This window comes from Heliangelus exortis, chromosome 20 (assembly GCF_036169615.1).
Source record: "Heliangelus exortis chromosome 20, bHelExo1.hap1, whole genome shotgun sequence".
Taxonomy (NCBI): Eukaryota; Metazoa; Chordata; class Aves; order Apodiformes; family Trochilidae; genus Heliangelus; species Heliangelus exortis.
In genome coordinates this window covers 439,092-456,248 of record NC_092441.1, presented here as the reverse complement: position 1 = coordinate 456,248, position 17,157 = coordinate 439,092, and the positions used below count along the sequence as shown (strand labels likewise).

Below are 17,157 nucleotides of genomic sequence, written 5' to 3'. Positions count from 1 at the left end.
ATTCTGCCCGGGGAGGTTTCTGTAAGAGCTGGAATTTCGACACTGGCCACCGTGCCCTCCCAGCTCCCTCCTCCTTGCACAACCTCCCGCCAGGGTTCCTGTTCCCAGCCTCGGCACTGTCCTGGGGTGCAGCCACGGGCACCCCACGGGGAGGGTCCCTGCCGACGGCCAGGAGCGCAGCCCTGGCAGCCCCTGGGGCCGGCGAGGGGGCCAGAATGGGCCTCTTTCCTTTGCCCCAACCCCCGCGAGCACTGGGGACACCCCAGGATGTCGGGGGGTGCCAGGGCGTGGAGGCGAGCAGCCATGAACAGAGGGGAAACCCCCGCAAGCACCCACCCACCTCCCCGTGGCCTTCCCTGTGCCGTCCTGCTGCAGGTCACTGCGGGGGAACATCACGGGCCTGGGGGGGACCACTGAGGCCAGGCTGCGGCTGGAGGGAGGCAGGGAGGAGGCTGGGGGGCTTTCCCAGAGGAGCCCGGGGTTGGGGCTTCTCTCGGCTTCTATATGCAGCAGAAACTCTCTTGCTGAGTGAGAGCCGGGGGGTTTCTTGATAAGGGGGGAAGCACACTTAGAGCGGGAACTGAAATGCTACCTTTGAGGCTGGCGTGTGGCTCTTCCCTCCACCAGTGCCCTTCGCAGCCACCCCTCTCCCCGGGCAGCTTTGCTCTGAGGGGACTGTGGGAGCGGGGGCTGCCCCTGCCCCATCACCAGAAAACATGCCCGAGCTCTCTCCAGCATCCCGGCGCGGCCCTGCCAGCTCAGGCTGGTCCCACATCCCCCCACGATGGCCTGGGCAGAGCCTCAGCTCCACCGACCCTTGCAGAGCCTGGATCAGAGCGCTGGACAGCGGGTTCCCAGGCAGGATATGACATTTCTCCGTGTGAATCTCACTTGTGTCCTGCTCCCCATACCAGCAGCAACTGGGCACGTCTGCTGCCGGCACCTCTGGTGCCACACGACACAGTGTTGGCCCTGCCACCGCAGCGCCGCTTCCCAGCAGTGGCCGGCAGCCGGGTGGTTGCCACCAGACGCCATGTGGTAGCCACCAGCCACAGCTGCACGACAGTTCCCAGAGGGCTGGGTGATTTGCCTGCCCTGCTTTGCATGCCCGAGGCTCCCCTGGGTGTGGGGCGTGCATGGGGTGGGGGGCACAGGCTCAGCCCCCACTCCAAGGCGGGGCACGCAGGGTGACAGCCGGCTGAACCCTCAGCAGCCCCCCTGGGTCTGGGGGAGGGGAGGTAGGGACGGATCAGGATATGGCAGGACGTTGGCTGTGAGAAGCTGCTTTATTTTGCTTCACGCTTTCTGCCATTCCTGGAAACAAACAGCTGGAGCGGCCGCTTTGAGCTGCTGCTGGGAAGCAGCCACGGCCCCCTCGGCCCCTGCTCCTCTGTTGCATGCCCCAGGGCTGATTCCCACCCCCACCACCAAAGAATTGCTCCTCACCCCAGGGTGCTTCCAGGGCCCCACCAGACCTGAAACTGCCCCTGAAAACTGGAGGGACATTCATGCCTCAGTGCCACAGAACAACCCCAGCCCCCCAGGCTGGGACAGCCATGCTCAGCCCCTGTCCCCCTGCTCTGAGGCAGAGCAGCCCTGTCCCATCAAGCCCCACACGTTAGCACCAGATTGATTTATAGAAATCCAATGTCTGGGGCTGCCAGTGCCTCCTGCCAAACCTCATTAATGGCTGGCCTGGGAGCAAGGCAAACAGCTCGTGCAGCAACAAGGAAATCCTTGTTTAAGCATTTCTGGCCATACCGGCCCCTGCCCCTCACATCCCAGTGAGGAGGAGGTGCAGGCCACAAGCCTCAATCTGGCACCACCTTGGCAGCCATGACGAAGGGGTGCAATAGAGGGGCCTGCACTGGGAGGCAGACTCTGGGATGGACTGTGAGCTGGGAGGGAGTGGGAACCCACAGGGACACAGTGAGGGGCAGAGCACTTCCATGCTATAGTGCTGGGGTCTGCCTCTGGGCAGACATGAGCAGCACTGGTTAACCCATGGGGACGTGGGTAGACCAGGTACCAGAAAGGGTGACCCAGGGCTGGCATGGAAGGGCAGGACCACTTAGATGACGACTTCAGGCTTGGTGGCTCACTCCTGCCCCTCTTCCCAGGGCCACAGCCAGACACCCTGTGTTATGCTGTGCCATGGGGCAGAGGTCTGCCAGGGCTAACCAGACCCCCCCACCCTGTGCAGAGCAGCCTGGCAGGAGCTTTGGCACAGAGCTGGGGCAGGATCCTGACCACCCCTTGGTGCACCCTGCTCCCACCCAAACAGGTTCACCATACAAAGCTGTGACCTCAGGGCACATAGGGCTGCTGGCAGCCACAGAAACTGACATAGTCATGGTGGGCACAGGGCACTGGCCCAGCAAGCCCATGGACCTAGCACCAGCAAGCTCTGGAGAAGTCTCAGCAACCTGCATCTGCCTGCCCCACGTGTGGCTCGGCATCTATTTCATCATCTGGAGAAAGGCATTTACTGCAAATAAACGGGCTAATTAATTCTCCTCAAAGACCTCTCAATTATTCATCTCGGGCCACAGAGAAAACAATTACAGCACTTACCTCAGCCCTGCCTTGGCCAGCACAGCAGCCAGAGTGGGGCCTGGTCTGGCACAGCTCTCAGCATGGAACCCCTGGGTGCCAGGCCCACCCCAGCTCTGCCCACCTGGCAGGAGCAGCCCCCCATAGGGCTCCAGAGAAGAGCTGCCAACCCATCAGGGCACCCAGACCAGAACCTTTGCTGGCATTTGTGCTCTCCCAGGGTGCCCCCAAGAGCTGCTTCCAGCACCGGGGCTCAGGAGTGTGGGCACCTCCCCAGTCCCCTGCACTGCTGTGGCCACAGGGCATGTCCCATGGGTCTGCCCACTCACAGCTGAAGCTGCTCAGTCCTTGACCTAGAACATGGCAGCTGTTTGCTATTTCTCACTGTGGTCTCCTCTCCTTGTCCTCACCATGCAGCTCAGTTGCCTTCCATACCTGCCCAGGGCCCCATGTCTTCATCCAGGGACACATACCCCTTCACAGGCACCCAGGGATACACATCTCTGCCCAGAAACTAACAAGTCCATGCAGGGACCCACACCTTGAAGTTGTGGATTGCCCCAGCCGTAGGTGCCCGCCACAAGCAGGGGCTCAGGTCACACACCCCACAAACCAGCTCCCAGCCCCATGCAAACATCCCTCCTGATTGTCTGGGGAGAAACAAAACCCCCTCCCACTTTAGGGACTCGGGCCCCCAGCTGTCCCTCTGCCCCACAGGCCCAGAACCAGGTTCCGAGGTCCCCCTTGCAGAGGTACTTTTCTCCCAGGCCATTCTCCATCTCCACAGCACTTGGGATGCTCCTTCTGCACCGGGCACGGTGGGCTAGGCTGCTCTAGCATGGCCGTCCTGTCGCCCCATCTGGGACGCCCCTGGAAAGCGGGGACATCACTGACCCGGGGTGAGTGGCCACAGCCCCCTCTGCGGCTCCTCGGGGTGGTTCCGACCCCGGGGGCCGGTCGCCCGGCAGAGCCGGACCGGGAAGGGTTAAGGGCGGCCCGCGCCCCCCCGGCAGCCGAGGGGCGGTCCTGTCGGGAAGCCGGGATTTCTGCGGTGGTTTTACTGGAAAAGTTGTTGCCGGCGGAGGGAGGGGTCACCCGAGCAGCCCCGGCAGGTTGGGGACTGGGGAAACGGTCTGCACCCCACCTCCCGCCAGCCCCGGGAACCCGGGAACCGGACCATCCACCGGGCACCGGCTTCAGGTTCTGGGCTCCTTGTTGGCCCACTGAACTCTGCGTGTACGGCCGGGACGTGGCACACGGCTGGCACCGGCTGCTGGCCAAAGGCTTCCCCGGCACCCCTGGTGCAAGCCCTGCCCGTGGCTCCCACAACATGGACCCACCGGCCACCCCCGGGGCAGGGGGGCTCTGCTCACCCTCTCCATGGGGAACAAACAGCCCCAGACTACAGTGTCTGCCATCGCAGCAGAACCTCGCATGGCGCTGATGGCCGCACCAGCCTCCTCTGGACAGTCCCGCCCCACCGGGCTAGGGTGACAGTCCTGGCGGGTGGGTCCCAACAGGGCCGTTCAGGGCTCAGGCTCGTTCAGAAACCGTGTTGTATGAGCTGCCAGTATGTGCCCCAAGGAGCCTGACAACACTACAGCAGGACAGATGCGGGCTGGACCGATAGAGCCAGCAGCACCCATCCCTCGGTGCCACCTCCAGCTCCAGCACGGGCTGGCTCTGGCCATGGCATGGCTCAGCGTGGCATGGTGTAGCCCTGGCTGTGCCCCCGACAGGCTGAGCCAGGAGCTCTGGCACATCCTGCTGATTCCAGGCATCGCTCCATGGTTCCCGACAGTAGGAAATCACTTGGCTCCATTGCTCCATCCCCTCGGGGATGATTGATGGTGGCTCTCCCCTGCCCGGGCAAGAGTGGGCCCCTCCATGCCCGCCAGACCCGGCCTGCAGGACAAGCTATGGCAGGGCAGGCAGGGCAGGCAGCAGGGCCAATGCAGTAGCCAAGCCCTGTTACCAGCCCCAGTCACCCAGCACAGGACACTCATGACACTGCCTGTGCCACCATCAGCCCTGTGCCCCCCTGAGCACCCGCAGAGGGGACACGTGTGGGGGCCAGCCCCAGGGCCGGGGGCCGGGGCAGGGGGAGCCTGGACGGCTCCGGGAATTGCCACGGCAGCTGCCAGGCCTGTGGCAGGGAGGGCGGGTGGGGAAACATGATCCTCCCCAGCGGGACCCGGGCTCTACTCCCCCAGCCAGGCCTTGGCTGCTAATTTTAGCCCTGGGGAGGCACCGATAGAGCACGAGCTCAGCCCACCACCATGACACCTTCAGAGGAGCTGGGAGCAGCTGCCAGGTGGTAGCTGCAGGGGATATGGCACAGCCCAGCCCCAGGTGAGCCCCCCAGCTGCTGGCTGAGCCCCCCCATCTCTGGTTGAGCCCCCACTGAGCCGCCGGCTGGGTGCCAGTGCTGCCCTCCCTCTGCCCACAGGCCTGTGGCCTTGGCTCAGCCAGAGCCACATGTGGCCACAACCCTGCTGAGGCACTGGCACCACCAAGATCCCACCAGTCCCTGTGCAGTCAGAGGGGCTCGCTGGGTGCTGGCACTGGGGGCAGACCCTGAGGCAGGTCCCAGCCCAGAGCCCTGGGGAAGGTGTGGGGCTGGCAGGACGTGGGGCTCCACAGCAAAGGCTCTGCCATGCTCCAGGGTCCTGTAGAGGATGTGGCTACCTCCCTGTGACAGAGCCCCCCCCATGAGGCTGCAGACCTCAGGCCCTGCCCAGGCTGATGGGGGGTGCTTTGCAGAGCTGAGAGCCAGCCTTGCAGCGCTTGCAGGGGCTGAGCCCAGAGCACGTTCAGGACTGGTGCTGTCACCCTACCGGGAGCAGGAGGGTGATCAGCTGGAGAGGCCACGACCAAGCGAGCTGAGCCTTCTTAAGGGAGTGGAGAAAGCGGGTCTGGAGCTGCCCTGCCCTGGGGAGCTGCCCCAAGCACATAGCAGGGTCCCCATCCCAGGGCCCCACGGCTGCGCTTCCCTCCCAGCCCTTCACCTGCAGCGGGGACAGGCTGCCCAGTGCTTACTGGAAGAGGAAGCTGCTGGGAAGGCAGCGTGTGCAGCGGGGCAGCTTTGGGGGGAGAGGAGCAGCTCAGCAAAGCAGAGCTCGGCTGTCCCTGTGCTCCCAGGTCCAGGGCCAGTAACGGGAAGCGTCTGCTCTCAGTGACGGTAAATCAGATCGGGGAGATTAGAGGCCTTTTTGCCTAATCACGAGCAGCTTGAAGTTGGAGGACAAGTTCCTGGAACAAAGAGGAAATGGAGGCAGTAAATAAAGAAAAACTGTTAACATGTGGCCCTGTGTGTGAAAAACGTCTCCATGAAGGAGTGTTTATGGCTCTGTCATCTGTGGGGCTGACAGCCTGGGCTGCTGTGGTGATGAGGCCCATGTGCAGGGGCAGTCATGAGGGGTCTAGTTTGGGGAGAGCCATTGGGGGTCCAGGGCTGTGTGCTGGCACGTGGCCTCTTGGAGGGAGGAAGGTGGCCGCAGCATGGCAGGGGACACAGCGCAGGCAGCTGGAGTGGGGCTGTTGGGTGCCAGCAGAAGCACAGCACGTGTGCCAGAGGGGCAGCAGGTGGTCCCGACGGGACACTCGAACCCACCCATGTCTCTTAGCACCTCTGCCTGCCCTACACCATGGCTCCGTGTCTCGGGGGCACACCCATTGCAGGACAGAGGAGAGGACTGGAGGAGTGAAGGGATGGCGAATGGGTGGGTGGAGGAGTGGGAGCATGGAGGGATGGAGAGGTGGGGGGCTCTACAGGGCCCGGACGCTCCCGCTGCCCCGTGTCCGCCGCCCCTGCGGGTCTTGCAGCCCATGGCCACGGGTGCCAGACCCGGACGGCGACGGGAGCCCGGTGGCTGGGTCCACTCGGGAGATCCCGCCTCCGCCCGGGAATCCTTGCGGCGGGGCGGTCCCGGCCATGCAGGCGGTGCTGCGGAGCGGCCGGCTACCCGCGGCGGGGGCCGGGAATGGGGGGGTGCAGCCACGCGGTTCCCTCCGTCCCCCGCCCTGTACCGTGGACCTGCGGAGCGACACGGTGGCCGGGCCCTGCGCGGGGATGCGCCGCGCCATGGCCCGCGCCGCCGTGGGAGACGACGACTACGGGGAGTAGCCGGCGGTCAGCGGTGGGCGGTGGATATGGGACCCCCGTGGAGTCCCTGCCTGCAGCCCCCAGCCAGGGGGGCAGCCGGAGTGGGGAGCCCAGAGTAGGGCTGCGGGCGACAGCCCGGACCTGGGGGACTCCTGGCCGTTCCCTTGCGTCTTGCCAGGGCCCGCAGACGCCCTAAGTACCCCTCGTTGCAGCGCTTGGCCACGGGGGTCTTGGGGATGCAGGAGGCGCTTTTTGTGCCCACGGCCACGATGGCGAACCTCATGGCCGGTGAGTGCCGGGGCTGCCCCAGCCCCTCACGACCCCCGGTGTGGCCAGGTCACCAGCCAGGGGGTCAGTTCGTGCCGCCCGCCTACCGAAGGTGAGGCGGGTGAGAACGGCCCCGCTCCTCCCCGGGGTCCGCAGGTGAGCCGTGCTGCTGCTCAGGAAGTGCCCGGGGGGTTACAGGAGAGAGCTGAGCCCACCTGTCCTCCGGTGGGGGCTGCCCGCCGCCCCTGTCCCCCCTAGTGATGTGCCACTGCCACCGCAGGGGAGCTCAGCTGCTCCTGGGCCGGGACGCCCATCTGCAACTCTTCGACCACGGCGGGGCTGCGCAGGTGGGTGCTGCGGGTTGGGGGGGCTCTGGGCCGGGCTGGCGGGTCCCTGCGAGCCTGGTGGCACCGGCAGCACGGGGCGGGGGCGCATGAGGACGGCCGGCTGCTGCCCTCCGCTGGCAGCAGCAGCAGCACCCCCCAACTGCCCCGAGGGATGCCCCGAAGCTGGGGCAGGAGTGGGAGCTGGCATAGCTGGTGTGGGGCAGGAGGGGATGGTGGGGCAGAGGGTCGGCACCCACACATAATGCCGCCGTCCCCCATCAGCTTTGCTCTCTGCCCTGCCCGGGCATAGGTCGCTAGTGTCCACTCCCAGTCACTGCCAGACCTGCCAGATGGCACTTTTGACATGGACCAGCTGGAGCTGACTGTCCGCCAGGCCCACGGCAGCCGGCACCACCCACTCCCCGAGCTCTTGTGCCTGGAGAACACGCACAGCTCGACGGGCGGGCAGGTGCTGCCCCTCCCTTACCTCCAGCAGGTGGGAGCCCATAGCCCCTGGCTAGCAGCAGCCCCACCTGGGCCACTAGACCCAGCAGGATGGCACCAGAGGGACGTAGTGATGGTGAGCACCGGGGGGGCTGGCCATCCCCCACAGAGCTCTGCGAGCGCCTGCAGGCAGTGAGTGAGGAGGAGATGGCCGAGACCTGCCAGGCTGTCAGCATCCTGATGTTCCCCTGGTCGGCACACACTGTGCGTGCTGTCTGGCACTGTGATGTCTCGGTTCATGACACCAAGCTGGCAAAGAACAAGCTGGAGTTTGTGGCCAGGAAGTGCCAGGAGAAGCTGGCCCTGGGCTTGCACCCAACTCCTCTGAACACGGGGGAAGCCTGAGCACTTGTGCAAGCATGCTGCAGGCAGGCAGATCCTGAGGGATGCTCAGGGCAAAAAATAAACATGTTCGAGCAGTGGTGAGGTTCTGCAGGGTGTTTTCTCCCAAGTGCCCTCCCCTGACCTTGCAGCAGGGATTGGTGCAGCCCAGAGGTCCCCACTGAGGGACAAGTGATCTTGAGGGCATGGAAGCACCTGATGGTCTGTATCTGGCCAGGACTGTGCCAGGGGCACAATTCTGGCCTGGCCCAGGCTGTGGTCCCCACTGCCAGCAGGGAAGAGCCTGGTACAGGAGCTCCATGCTGGGACAGGAGATTCTCTGCAGCAGCTGTGTCCAGCTCACTGGCAGAGGACAGCTCCAGCTCCCCGGGAAGCAGCTACACCCAGGCAGCCGTTATTCCCATTTATTTTTTATTGGCAATAAGCAGTTTAAAGGAAACCGGGGAAGCAGACGTCATCACCTGGACACACAGACCCAGCTCTACGGGCCCGCTGCCCCAGCACCCCAGAGGCAACAGAATACCCCAGCAAAGGAACACCAGCCCCAGGGAGAACTTGCCATCAGTCTCTTGAAATCATGTTCAGAATCACCTGGGATGAGAAACCGAGCCCTGTGAGCAGTGCCTGGTCCTGCTCCTCTGCCCCTGGGGATAGCAGCCAGCCCCAAAGCCAGCCTGGTGTGCAGGGGACATTGGCCTCAGCACAGCCCTCCTGTGCCGCCATACTCAGTGAATGAAGTGAGGATTGGAAGTTCTTCCCCTACCTGGGTGAGGATGTAGCTCTCCTCTGACAGCTTCTCAATGATGTCATAGTGATCCACACCGGCGATGTCCAGCAGGGAGACAGACCAGCCAGCTGCACGCAGGGCCTGCGGAGTGAGTGGCACTGGCAGGAGGGACCCCAGCCCCGTCTGCCCTGGACCCCACAGATGGAAAGGTGGCTTGGCAAGGACATCTGTCGTCCCCTGATCAGAGCAGCAGAAATACTGCTCTGATATGGCACACGACTTGGGCAGGTGCTGCCAGGGCTTACTAGGCTGTACTCCTGCGACTGCCGGCGGAACTCCGGGGAGTCATGCTGGGCCACGGCCACCAGCACCTGGCAGGTGGCAACCGCAGGCACTGGGGGGGCCAAGCACAGCATGGGGCTGTTCCTCTGGGCCACATCCCTGCAGGACACATGATGGGGAAGCTGCTGTAGCCTCTGCCTCAAAGCAGGTATCTCCTCCATGCCCTTTCCCAGCTGCCACCCTGCATTGTACGGGCTCACCGGGTCATGCTCAGCGCATCGTTGACGTAGGTGTGCAGGATGGGCTCTAGGTCATACACCCCACTCACCAGCACAGCTCCTGTGGGTAGAGGCATCAGTGTGTGAGGCATTCCTTGCATCCCTGTGCCAGGGATCTCTCCTTGCACCTGCATGGTGGGCTCAGAACCCACAACCCCCAGGGCTGCTTGTCCAGGATCCCAGAGCCCTGCATGGGTGGATGGCCTTGTCCTGGGTGCAGACACCAGTTCTGCTTCAGCCCCTGGACTTGGTGCTACCTTTGATGTTCGGTGTCACTCCATACTCCGTCCAATCTGTGGACAACACCATGGCTGCCAAGTGGGCCCCTGCCGAGTGCCCACACAGGTAAATGCCCCTGCAGAGGAGGAACCATGAACCAGTGCAGGGACTAGCAGCTGCACACACCACAGCCCAAACGTGGCAGCTTGGAGATGTTTCCTGGTCTGACTGATTGATGTGGTTACAAGGGGCACCCAATGCCCAGTGCTCAGAATGAGGTGATGAAATCTCTCACTGCAGCCACCCCCAACACAGCAGACCACCTTGGGAGTGACTCAGGCACAGTTTGCCCTGACAACAGCCACCACGGTGGGGACACTGGGGGTTGCACGTGGCCCACCTGGTGCTGGTGTATCGCTCCGCCAGGAAGGTCAGGCTGCGCCGTACCTGCTGCACCATGGCATCCATGTGGCCTGGGCAGAGGGGGCAGAGTCAGGAGGGTGCTGGGCCAGCTGGAGCCCACCACCACCTCTGCTGGGCAGCACCTACCTGCAGGAGCAATGTTGTAACCCACGGCCACCACCGCCACACCCCGTGACACCAGCGGGGGGGCTGCAAACCCCGCCTCATCTTTACTAGGGGAGAAAGGAAGGTGGCAGGAAGGTAGGCCCCAGGGGCCTGTCAGACCCACAGCATAGGGTGTGGGAGAGTGGAGGTGTGAAAAGTGGGTGCGGGGATCCCTGCCCCAGGACCCTTTCACCCACTGGCCACCTCACCTCAAGCACTGCCAGTATCCCCCGTGGATGTACATCAGGAGCGGGAAAGCTGCACAGCACAGTCCGGGATGAGCGGAGGTCCAGCCCCTGCTCACCCCCACCCCCGCCCGCCCGGCACTTACTGCCAGAGGAGTCGTTTGGCAAATAAATGTCCAGCTGTTCCCGCACCCCGGCGCCGTAGGGGACGTGCAGCGAGGTCTGAGTGCTGGCCCGGGCACGTCGGGTTCCTGCGGGAGAGACACAGCGCCTGGGGGGCAGCCCCGGCCCCCAGCCCCGCTCCTGGCCCCCAGCCCCGCTCCTGGCCCGCTTCCACCTGCTCCTCACCTGCCGCCGCGGCGGCGATGTGCGCCTCGATGATGGTGTCCGGGTCCAGGCGGGGGGACCAGCGGCTGGGCGAGTACTGATCCTCCAGCGCCTGCGGGGGGCAGGGGACAGCGGCGCGGGGGTCCGGACAGAGGCTCTGGGCAGCAACAGCCACCCCCCACCCCGCGAGCCCTACCTGCGCGGACATATCCCGCCACTGCCCCGCGCTGCCGCCGGGACCGGCACCGGTCTTGACCCCCATATCGGCTCCTATCGCGACTCCGACCCCCCGCGGAGGCACCGCGACCCCTGCCTGGGGGCGGGGACAGAACAGGGGGTTGCGCCCGTTCCCATTGGCCGCCCGGGAGGAGGGGCGGGGGCGGGGACAAGGGGCGGTGCCAAAGCGATGACGTCACCTGTCCCAGCGCGCACGCGCAGTCGGTCGGAACTCCAGGAGTTACAAATCAGAATTTTGGCGCCCGTGCCCTCATTGGCTGGCGCAGAGGCCAGGCCGCGCGAGCCCTTCTCCGATTTGCCGTCGCGGCGGCGCGTGGGCGGGAGGCCTCCCCGGATTGGCCGGCGCCTCTTGCAAAGGCGCGCGCGAACCTCCCGCCCGGCTGCTGCAGCCATGAACTGCCTGACCGTGCCCGGCGTGCACCCCGGCTCCCCCAGCCGCCCCCGCGGGCAGATACAGGTACCGGTACTGGGTGACCCCGGCAGCCGAGATAGAGCGGATGGGACCGGGCCGGGAGGGGGGCAACGGCTGGTACCGGGGGTTGCAGCGGGTGTGGAGCGGCCCAACGGCCGGTGCCGGAGGGGCAGCGGGGATGGAGTGGCCCAGTGGCCGGTACCGGGGCCTGCGGGGGATACAGCGGGGACGGAGCGGATGGGAGTGGGGGGCAACGAAGATGGAGCGGCCCGGTGGCCGGTACTGGGGGAATACCCGGGATGTGCGGGGCGGTGGTTGGGGCCGGCGGCCGCACTATCTCCTGGGGAGTCGAGGCTCCCGCATCCGGGCCAGGAGCACGCTGGGCTGGGCAAAACGATGGCCGGGCCGGTGCTCGAGGGCTGCCCGCCCTGTGCCCATCCAAGCTGCGCTCCCGCCTGCCTGCCTCCTGACCCGACGGTTCTGCCCCCAGGTGATCTTCGGACCCATGTTCTCCGGGAAGAGGTAGGCAGGGCCGGGCAGGGGGAGTGGGGAGGTCACAGGGGTGGTCCGGGCTCACTGGCGGCCGTGTCTTGCAGCACTGAGCTCATGCGGCGGGTGCGGCGGTTCCAGTTGGCCCAGTACCGCTGCCTGCTGGTGAAGTACGCCAAGGACACGCGTTACTGCGCCTCTGGTGTCTGCACACACGACAGGTGAGTTCTCCCGGCCCCAGCCCTGCAAATCCAACGCTGGGCTGCATGGCTTACTGCCCCCCCCTCCCCGCAGGAACACCATGGAGGCCCTGCCAGCCGCCCTCCTCAAGGACGTGTACCAGGAGGCACTGGGCTCTGCAGTAATTGGCATCGATGAGGGACAGTTTGTAAGTGCATGGCCAGGACAGGCCCTGGAATGCTCTGTAGGACCCAGCCCCTTCAGAGCAGTCTGAATCCTGTAGCAGAGGGTGGGAAGCAATACTCTGGGGCACTTTGCTCATACAGTCAAACTCTTCCCTTAATCCCTGCAGGCAGTCCATTGCACAGATAGGCAACATGGCTCTAACTTTCTTTGTGCCCTGTGCTGCTGGATCCTGACCAAAGTGCTGCCCTCCTTCCTCCTGATGTTCTTTCTCTGCCTCCTCTAGTTCCCAGACATCGTGGAGTTCTGTGAGATGATGGCCAACGCTGGGAAAACTGTGATTGTTGCTGCTCTTGATGGGACCTTTCAGAGAAAGGTAAAACACTTTTTTAGAACAGCAGGTGCTTTGGGATCCCTGTTCTACCCACCCAACTGAACAACCCTGTCTGTCCTGGCTCAGGCTTTTGGCAGCATCCTGAACCTGGTGCCGCTGGCAGAGAGCGTGGTGAAGCTGAACGCTGTGTGCATGGAGTGCTACCGGGACGCCTCCTACACCAAGAGGCTGGGAGCAGAGAGGGAGGTGAGTTCCCTTGGAACAGAAAACACTTCAGCAGCTTCATCTTGCCAGTCCTGCTGGTCTAGAGGGATCTCCTTGGGGCAGCTGAGCTCTGCAGAGTCACTCTGCCAATTTTCTTGCCAGGTCGAAGTGATTGGAGGAGCAGATAAGTACCACTCTGTCTGCCGAGCCTGCTACTTCTGCAGGCGGCCTCAGCAGCCTGGGTCAGAAAACAAGGAGAACATGCCCATGGGGGTGAAGCAGCTGGATGGAGCTGCCTCCCGTAAGATCTTTGCTTCTTGACTGCTGGGATCCCGTGTGGGGAAGAATGATAGGAAGGATGTGGAATGCTGCAGCTCCCAGGCTTACCCTGCTTCTAGCAAAACTGTTCCATGTCTCTGCTCCACCTCCCAAGCTGAGCCCTGTTCCTCTGTACTGAGGGGGACTAGGAGGAGCTGAACTGGGAGCCTGACTAACAGCAAGTTCCTTCCTTACATAATGGAAAAGAGACAGCTGTAGCGACTGACACTGCCACACAAACAAGTCCTGGAGAACTGTTACAGCCAGCCAGGCCGTAGTGTTCCCCTTGCTGCCATAGCTCTGCTCCTGCCCCCTTGCCTGTGCTCACACCAGCACTGGTAGCTGGGTCACTTGCCTGGGAACACAACCCCTTCTTTATCTGTTTTATCTGTTGCTAAATTTCAGGTTGAAGACAATGTACAGTAACTTAGCATTTTAAACCCAGTTCCCTTTTTAATGTAGTCCAAGGAGATAACCTGTCCCTTGTCCAGCAGTGGTACAACTTTTCAGCTGACACATGCAGCAGCAGCCTAGCCCTCAGAAATCCCATTGGATGATTGTGCATGGCCCACTTGTTTGCTGTGACTGCCTTGTAAATTTTTTGTTGAAACAGAAAACGGGGAAAGGAAAGCTCCTTTGGAGTCGCTGCCCCAAAACCAGAGTGGCTTTGCTTAGGTCCAAGCTTGGTGCTTAGTCACCTGAGAAGAATTCGGAGGCTCAGGAACTGATCTGCAAAGGTTGCTCTTTTTGTGAAAGGTCTCTGCTTGAGTGGATGGTTCTGCACACTCTAGTTGGGTATCTTGCTCCCCCCCTGAGCTTTCCAAAAATCCTCGAAGCTGAGTGTTTCTGCGGTAACTGACTCAAGGAGCCTTTTCCCACATAACTTGACTTGGCTATTTTAAGTTTGGGGTTTTTTTTCCTTACTCTTTGCTGAAGTGCCTTTCCCTATAAGCCAGCGTCCACCTTTCTAGGCAGCAGCTTTTGGCTCTGAATAGGTCACATCTCCATGTGCTGAGATGGGGCTCTGCACACACTGGGAAGGAGAAGGCACCTTCTGAGAGGGTCACAGGAACTGCCTGGACAGCCCTGCTCCAAGGGATCACAGTTGTATTCATGAGCACTTGAGTGCTGCGCTTTCCCCCTGGAGACGGGGAAGGCAGTGCTGCTTCTGATCTAGGTTAATAAATAACTTCATGAAGTTGTCTGAATGTGTGTTATACCAGACCACTCTGAAAAGGCTTCCTGCAGTGCACAGTCTGTGTAAACAGGCTGGTTGCTCCCAGCAGCAGCCAGGGCTGGGCATGGGGCTGGTGGTGGAGCCATCTACTCAGACCTCCTCCAAACAGGCTTTGAAGAGGAGGAGGGTGGCTTGCCTAAAACTAGATACAGCATGAATGTGCTGTTTGCAGTGCAGCAGTGGCCCAAGGCTGCTTGTCTGCTTCTGTGCCTGGAACCCCCTACCTCACCCTTTGGGGAGTGAGGAGGAACCCCTTCTGCTTCCCCAGAGAAGAACACTGTGGTGGCTTGGTGAAAAAGTTTATTTCATCTCTACAGTGACAAACAACTATTTGAAGGCCAGCCCCAGCAGTGACAGCTCACATACCCAGGCAGCTGCTGGAACAGCTTCACAACAGGTGCAGCAGAAAACACAACCTGAGACTGCGGCACAATGCCGCAAGGGAGCTGGGTGCAGGGATGGCAGGGGGGCCTTGCTTCTGCAGGGGTGAGGGGCTGAGGGCCAAGCCCACAGGGACAGTGCTCCAGGACCTCCCCGGGGCCCCAGGAACAGCCACAGCCCAGTGCTCACCACTTCTACAGATCCCAAACTGCATCACCCAGGCACTGGCAGCTCTAGTGCAGGCTGTGGCAAAGGCACAGCAGGAGTTTACAGTCAGGAGACTACAGGCTTTGGCATCAAGCTCACCCGGCAGCAGCTGAGGGGGAAGGCACGGAAAGCCAGCAGCAGGCAGGAGCTGGACCCCCCCCAGATGTGCGATGGCAGCGAGAGCCAGTGCTTGGGGTGCAGTCAGTGGGGCTGGAAAGGCACTGGTACCAGGATGGGCTGGGGCAGCAGTCACAGGGCACAGCTTTTGGGGAACAAACCATGCCCCAGCCCTGCACTTCCCCTTGGAGCCATGCTCAGAGGCTGCAAATCACTTGCAGATCACCCACCATGCACCAGGCTGCTGCTACCAGCCACAGGGAGCTCAGCTCCACTAACTGGGACCACCTCCCTCCTGTGCCCCAGGACTGGTGACCCCCACACAAAGCAGCCACCACCTCCCCACCCCACCTTCCCCTTCGAGTTGCAGGTCCCTCCCTCCCACCCCACAGAAGAGAATTGCACAGGCAGAGCTGTGGCTGCTGTGCCCAGGGCTCAGTACACCGGGGGGGGCTGATAACCCTCCGGGCCTTCCGCCGTCTGGGTGAAGGGCGGCTGCTGGTAGCTGTCATGGCTGATGTTGGGGTAGCTGGAGTAGGGGGTTGAAACCTCTGGGGTGGGGTCAGTGTAGCTGTGTATGAAATCCTCCACCCCCATCTTGTACCTCTTGTAGGCAAAGGTGATCAGGAGGCCCTGGAGAGACAAGAGGGCTGCGGTGTCAAGGCTGCCCAGGCAGCATGGCCCAGGGAGCCCCTCCATGCCATGGTTCCATCACGACTTCACTCACCCAGGAGAAGATGGAGAAAAAGCTGAAGGTAATGGCGGCACGGGCTGAATCAGCCCCAATTAACACGTCCTCAGCCTTTGTCCAGGCCCACTGGTTGGTCAAGAAACAAAATCCAATGAACCAGAGGAAGGTCCAGAGACCTGCAGGCAAAAGGCAGTATGAGGGACCAGGGCTGCCTGGGGCCGAGACTCCCACCAGCACCCAGCCCGCACCCCGTGGCTCCTCAACCTCTCCCAGGCAGCGCGTGGCCCGCGGGCAGCCAGCCAGGCGGGAGCGGTTCCCTTCACCAGGCACCGGCAGCCACGTCACGGGACGAGAGCAGCCATTGCGGCAGGCACAGCCTGGCCCGCCCCTGCCGGTACCTGAGAAGCCGAGATCCGCCAGCACCAGGTACTTGCGGTCAGTGGTGTTGCTGATCTGGGGGAAGTAGATGTCCACCATGAAGAAGAAGATGCAGGCGAGGAAGGCCAGGACGCCGATGCCGATGCCGTAGCGGCAGGCATCCTCATTGTGGTTGAAGATGCAGAAGAGCTGGGGGTTCTTGGGTTCGTTGGTGTAGCCCTCCCCCACCAGGCAGGCGAACACGATCAGGGCGAAGATCTGCAGAGCGGGAGGCGGCCGTCGGGCGGGCGGCACCTGTGCGGCAGCGGGGCCCCTTCCATGGCTGACGGGAGGGTTGCACGCACCGGCCGGGGGGGTTCGGCTGAGCGCCCGCCTCCCCGGAGAGGACGCGGGGCGAGGGGGGAGCCTGGGGCGGGCAAGAGGGAGGGGAAGGGAGGGGACGGCCATGCGGGCTCCAGGGCGCGGGGCCGGCCTTCTGGGGCTCTCCCGACAGGGCTAACACGGCCTGGCCCGGCCCGGCGCGGCCCGGTCCGGTCCGGTCCGACTCACCGCGCTGGCGATCCGCGCCAGGACCTGCGGCTGCTGCACGAAGCGGACCAGGTCGAAAGCTCCGCCGGCCTTTGCCGCCCCGTACGCTCCACCGCCGCCCTCCATCGCGCCGCCGCTTCTGCGCGGCACCGCCCCGGGGAGGGCCAGGCCGAGCCGGGCGGTCCCTCCCGCCGTCGGGGCGGAGCGAAATTGGGCGGTCCGGGCTCAGGACGGCGGGGTTGGGTCTCCTCGGCCTGGCAGCCTAGGGTAGAGGCAGGGTCTGTCTCGTCCCGCACCCCTCCGGTGGCCCCGCAGCCGCCCCCCGCCAGCAGCGGGGGTTCCCGCGGTCCCCAGTGTCCCAGTACAGCCCCCAGGGCATCGGTGGTGGCCCCATGGCCCAGCCTGGAGGGCAGAGGGGCTTAACGGGGGCTGCTCCTTCTCCCTGTACTGGGGGGTGGGCTACTCTGCACGAGGAAATCAGGGGTCCCCTGCCTTCCCCGACGCTTTGCGGGTCGAGCTTCGCACCCACGGCGAGTACCGGCGATTGCCCGGTGCCCGGGGCCGGCGGAAGGACCCCCG

General features: G+C 63.4%; 4 protein-coding genes across 8 annotated transcripts; 2 read left to right on the top strand and 2 right to left on the bottom strand.

Moving 5' to 3' along the window:
* The first annotated feature begins 6,481 nt into the window (after window positions 1-6,481).
* LOC139805831 (uncharacterized) lies at window positions 6,482-8,178 on the top strand. Its single transcript, XM_071764696.1, is given in 5 exon segments — window positions 6,482-6,675; window positions 6,846-6,946; window positions 7,184-7,272; window positions 7,562-7,835; window positions 7,838-8,178. Coding segments are annotated over 5 exon segments (915 nt in total). The 5' UTR covers window positions 6,482-6,487; the 3' UTR covers window positions 8,101-8,178.
* A 313-nt stretch (window positions 8,179-8,491) lies between these two features.
* Window positions 8,492-11,026, bottom strand: AFMID (arylformamidase). Of its 4 annotated transcripts, none has more exons than XM_071764689.1 (11): window positions 10,879-11,026; window positions 10,704-10,794; window positions 10,502-10,606; window positions 10,380-10,428; window positions 10,153-10,238; window positions 10,004-10,076; window positions 9,642-9,739; window positions 9,367-9,445; window positions 9,130-9,265; window positions 8,861-8,982; window positions 8,492-8,688 (listed from the first exon to the last, which is right to left on the bottom strand). In XM_071764689.1, exons 1-11 carry the CDS (start codon window positions 10,942-10,944, stop codon window positions 8,685-8,687), a joined length of 909 nt encoding a protein of 302 aa, XP_071620790.1. In that variant the 5' UTR covers window positions 10,945-11,026; the 3' UTR covers window positions 8,492-8,684. The 4 variants fall into 4 exon arrangements, with proteins under 4 accessions (XP_071620790.1, XP_071620789.1, XP_071620791.1 ...); XM_071764688.1 differs by having other exon boundaries at window positions 8,861-8,965; XM_071764690.1 differs by lacking the exon at window positions 9,130-9,265 and having other exon boundaries at window positions 8,861-8,965.
* A 208-nt stretch (window positions 11,027-11,234) lies between these two features.
* Window positions 11,235-14,237, top strand: TK1 (thymidine kinase 1). Of its 2 annotated transcripts, none has more exons than XM_071764466.1 (8): window positions 11,235-11,376; window positions 11,822-11,853; window positions 11,928-12,041; window positions 12,115-12,208; window positions 12,470-12,559; window positions 12,644-12,763; window positions 12,884-13,022; window positions 14,035-14,237. In XM_071764466.1, exons 1-8 carry the CDS (start codon window positions 11,311-11,313, stop codon window positions 14,052-14,054), a joined length of 675 nt encoding a protein of 224 aa, XP_071620567.1. In that variant the 5' UTR covers window positions 11,235-11,310; the 3' UTR covers window positions 14,055-14,237. The 2 variants fall into 2 exon arrangements, with proteins under 2 accessions (XP_071620567.1, XP_071620566.1); XM_071764465.1 differs by having other exon boundaries at window positions 14,011-14,237.
* Window positions 14,238-14,563: 326 nt separating this feature from the next.
* On the bottom strand, window positions 14,564-16,756 carry SYNGR2 (synaptogyrin 2). Its single transcript, XM_071764464.1, has 4 exons — window positions 16,600-16,756; window positions 16,071-16,308; window positions 15,709-15,848; window positions 14,564-15,614 (listed from the first exon to the last, which is right to left on the bottom strand). The coding sequence occupies exons 1-4, from the start codon at window positions 16,702-16,704 to the stop codon at window positions 15,417-15,419; spliced, it is 681 nt and encodes a 226-aa protein (XP_071620565.1). The 5' UTR covers window positions 16,705-16,756; the 3' UTR covers window positions 14,564-15,416.
* Between the last annotated feature and the right edge of the window lie 401 nt (window positions 16,757-17,157).

Bases quoted from the DNA above. Each gene is read 5' to 3' on its own strand.
- AFMID (XM_071764688.1), bottom strand. From the start codon at position 10,944: ATGGGGGTCAAGACCGGTGCCGGTCCCGGCGGCAGCGCGGGGCAGTGG. The intron at 10,077-10,152 runs GTAGGTGCTGCC...CCCTCTGCCCAG, and splicing joins TTACAACATTGCTCCTGCAG to GCCACATGGATGCCATGGTG. The intron at 8,966-9,129 runs GTAAGCCCTGGC...CTCACTCCGCAG, and splicing joins AGTCGCAGGAGTACAGCCTA to GCCCTGCGTGCAGCTGGCTG.
- SYNGR2 (XM_071764464.1), bottom strand. From the start codon at position 16,704: ATGGAGGGCGGCGGTGGAGCGTACGGGGCGGCAAAGGCCGGCGGAGCT. The intron at 15,849-16,070 runs GTACCGGCAGGG...TTTTGCCTGCAG, and splicing joins GGCGGATCTCGGCTTCTCAG to GTCTCTGGACCTTCCTCTGG. The intron at 15,615-15,708 runs GTGAGTGAAGTC...TTGTCTCTCCAG, and splicing joins TTTTCTCCATCTTCTCCTGG to GGCCTCCTGATCACCTTTGC.
- TK1 (XM_071764466.1), top strand. From the start codon at position 11,311: ATGAACTGCCTGACCGTGCCCGGCGTGCACCCCGGCTCCCCCAGCCGC. The intron at 11,377-11,821 runs GTACCGGTACTG...TTCTGCCCCCAG, and splicing joins GCCCCCGCGGGCAGATACAG to GTGATCTTCGGACCCATGTT. The intron at 12,042-12,114 runs GTGAGTTCTCCC...CCCTCCCCGCAG, and splicing joins GGTGTCTGCACACACGACAG to GAACACCATGGAGGCCCTGC.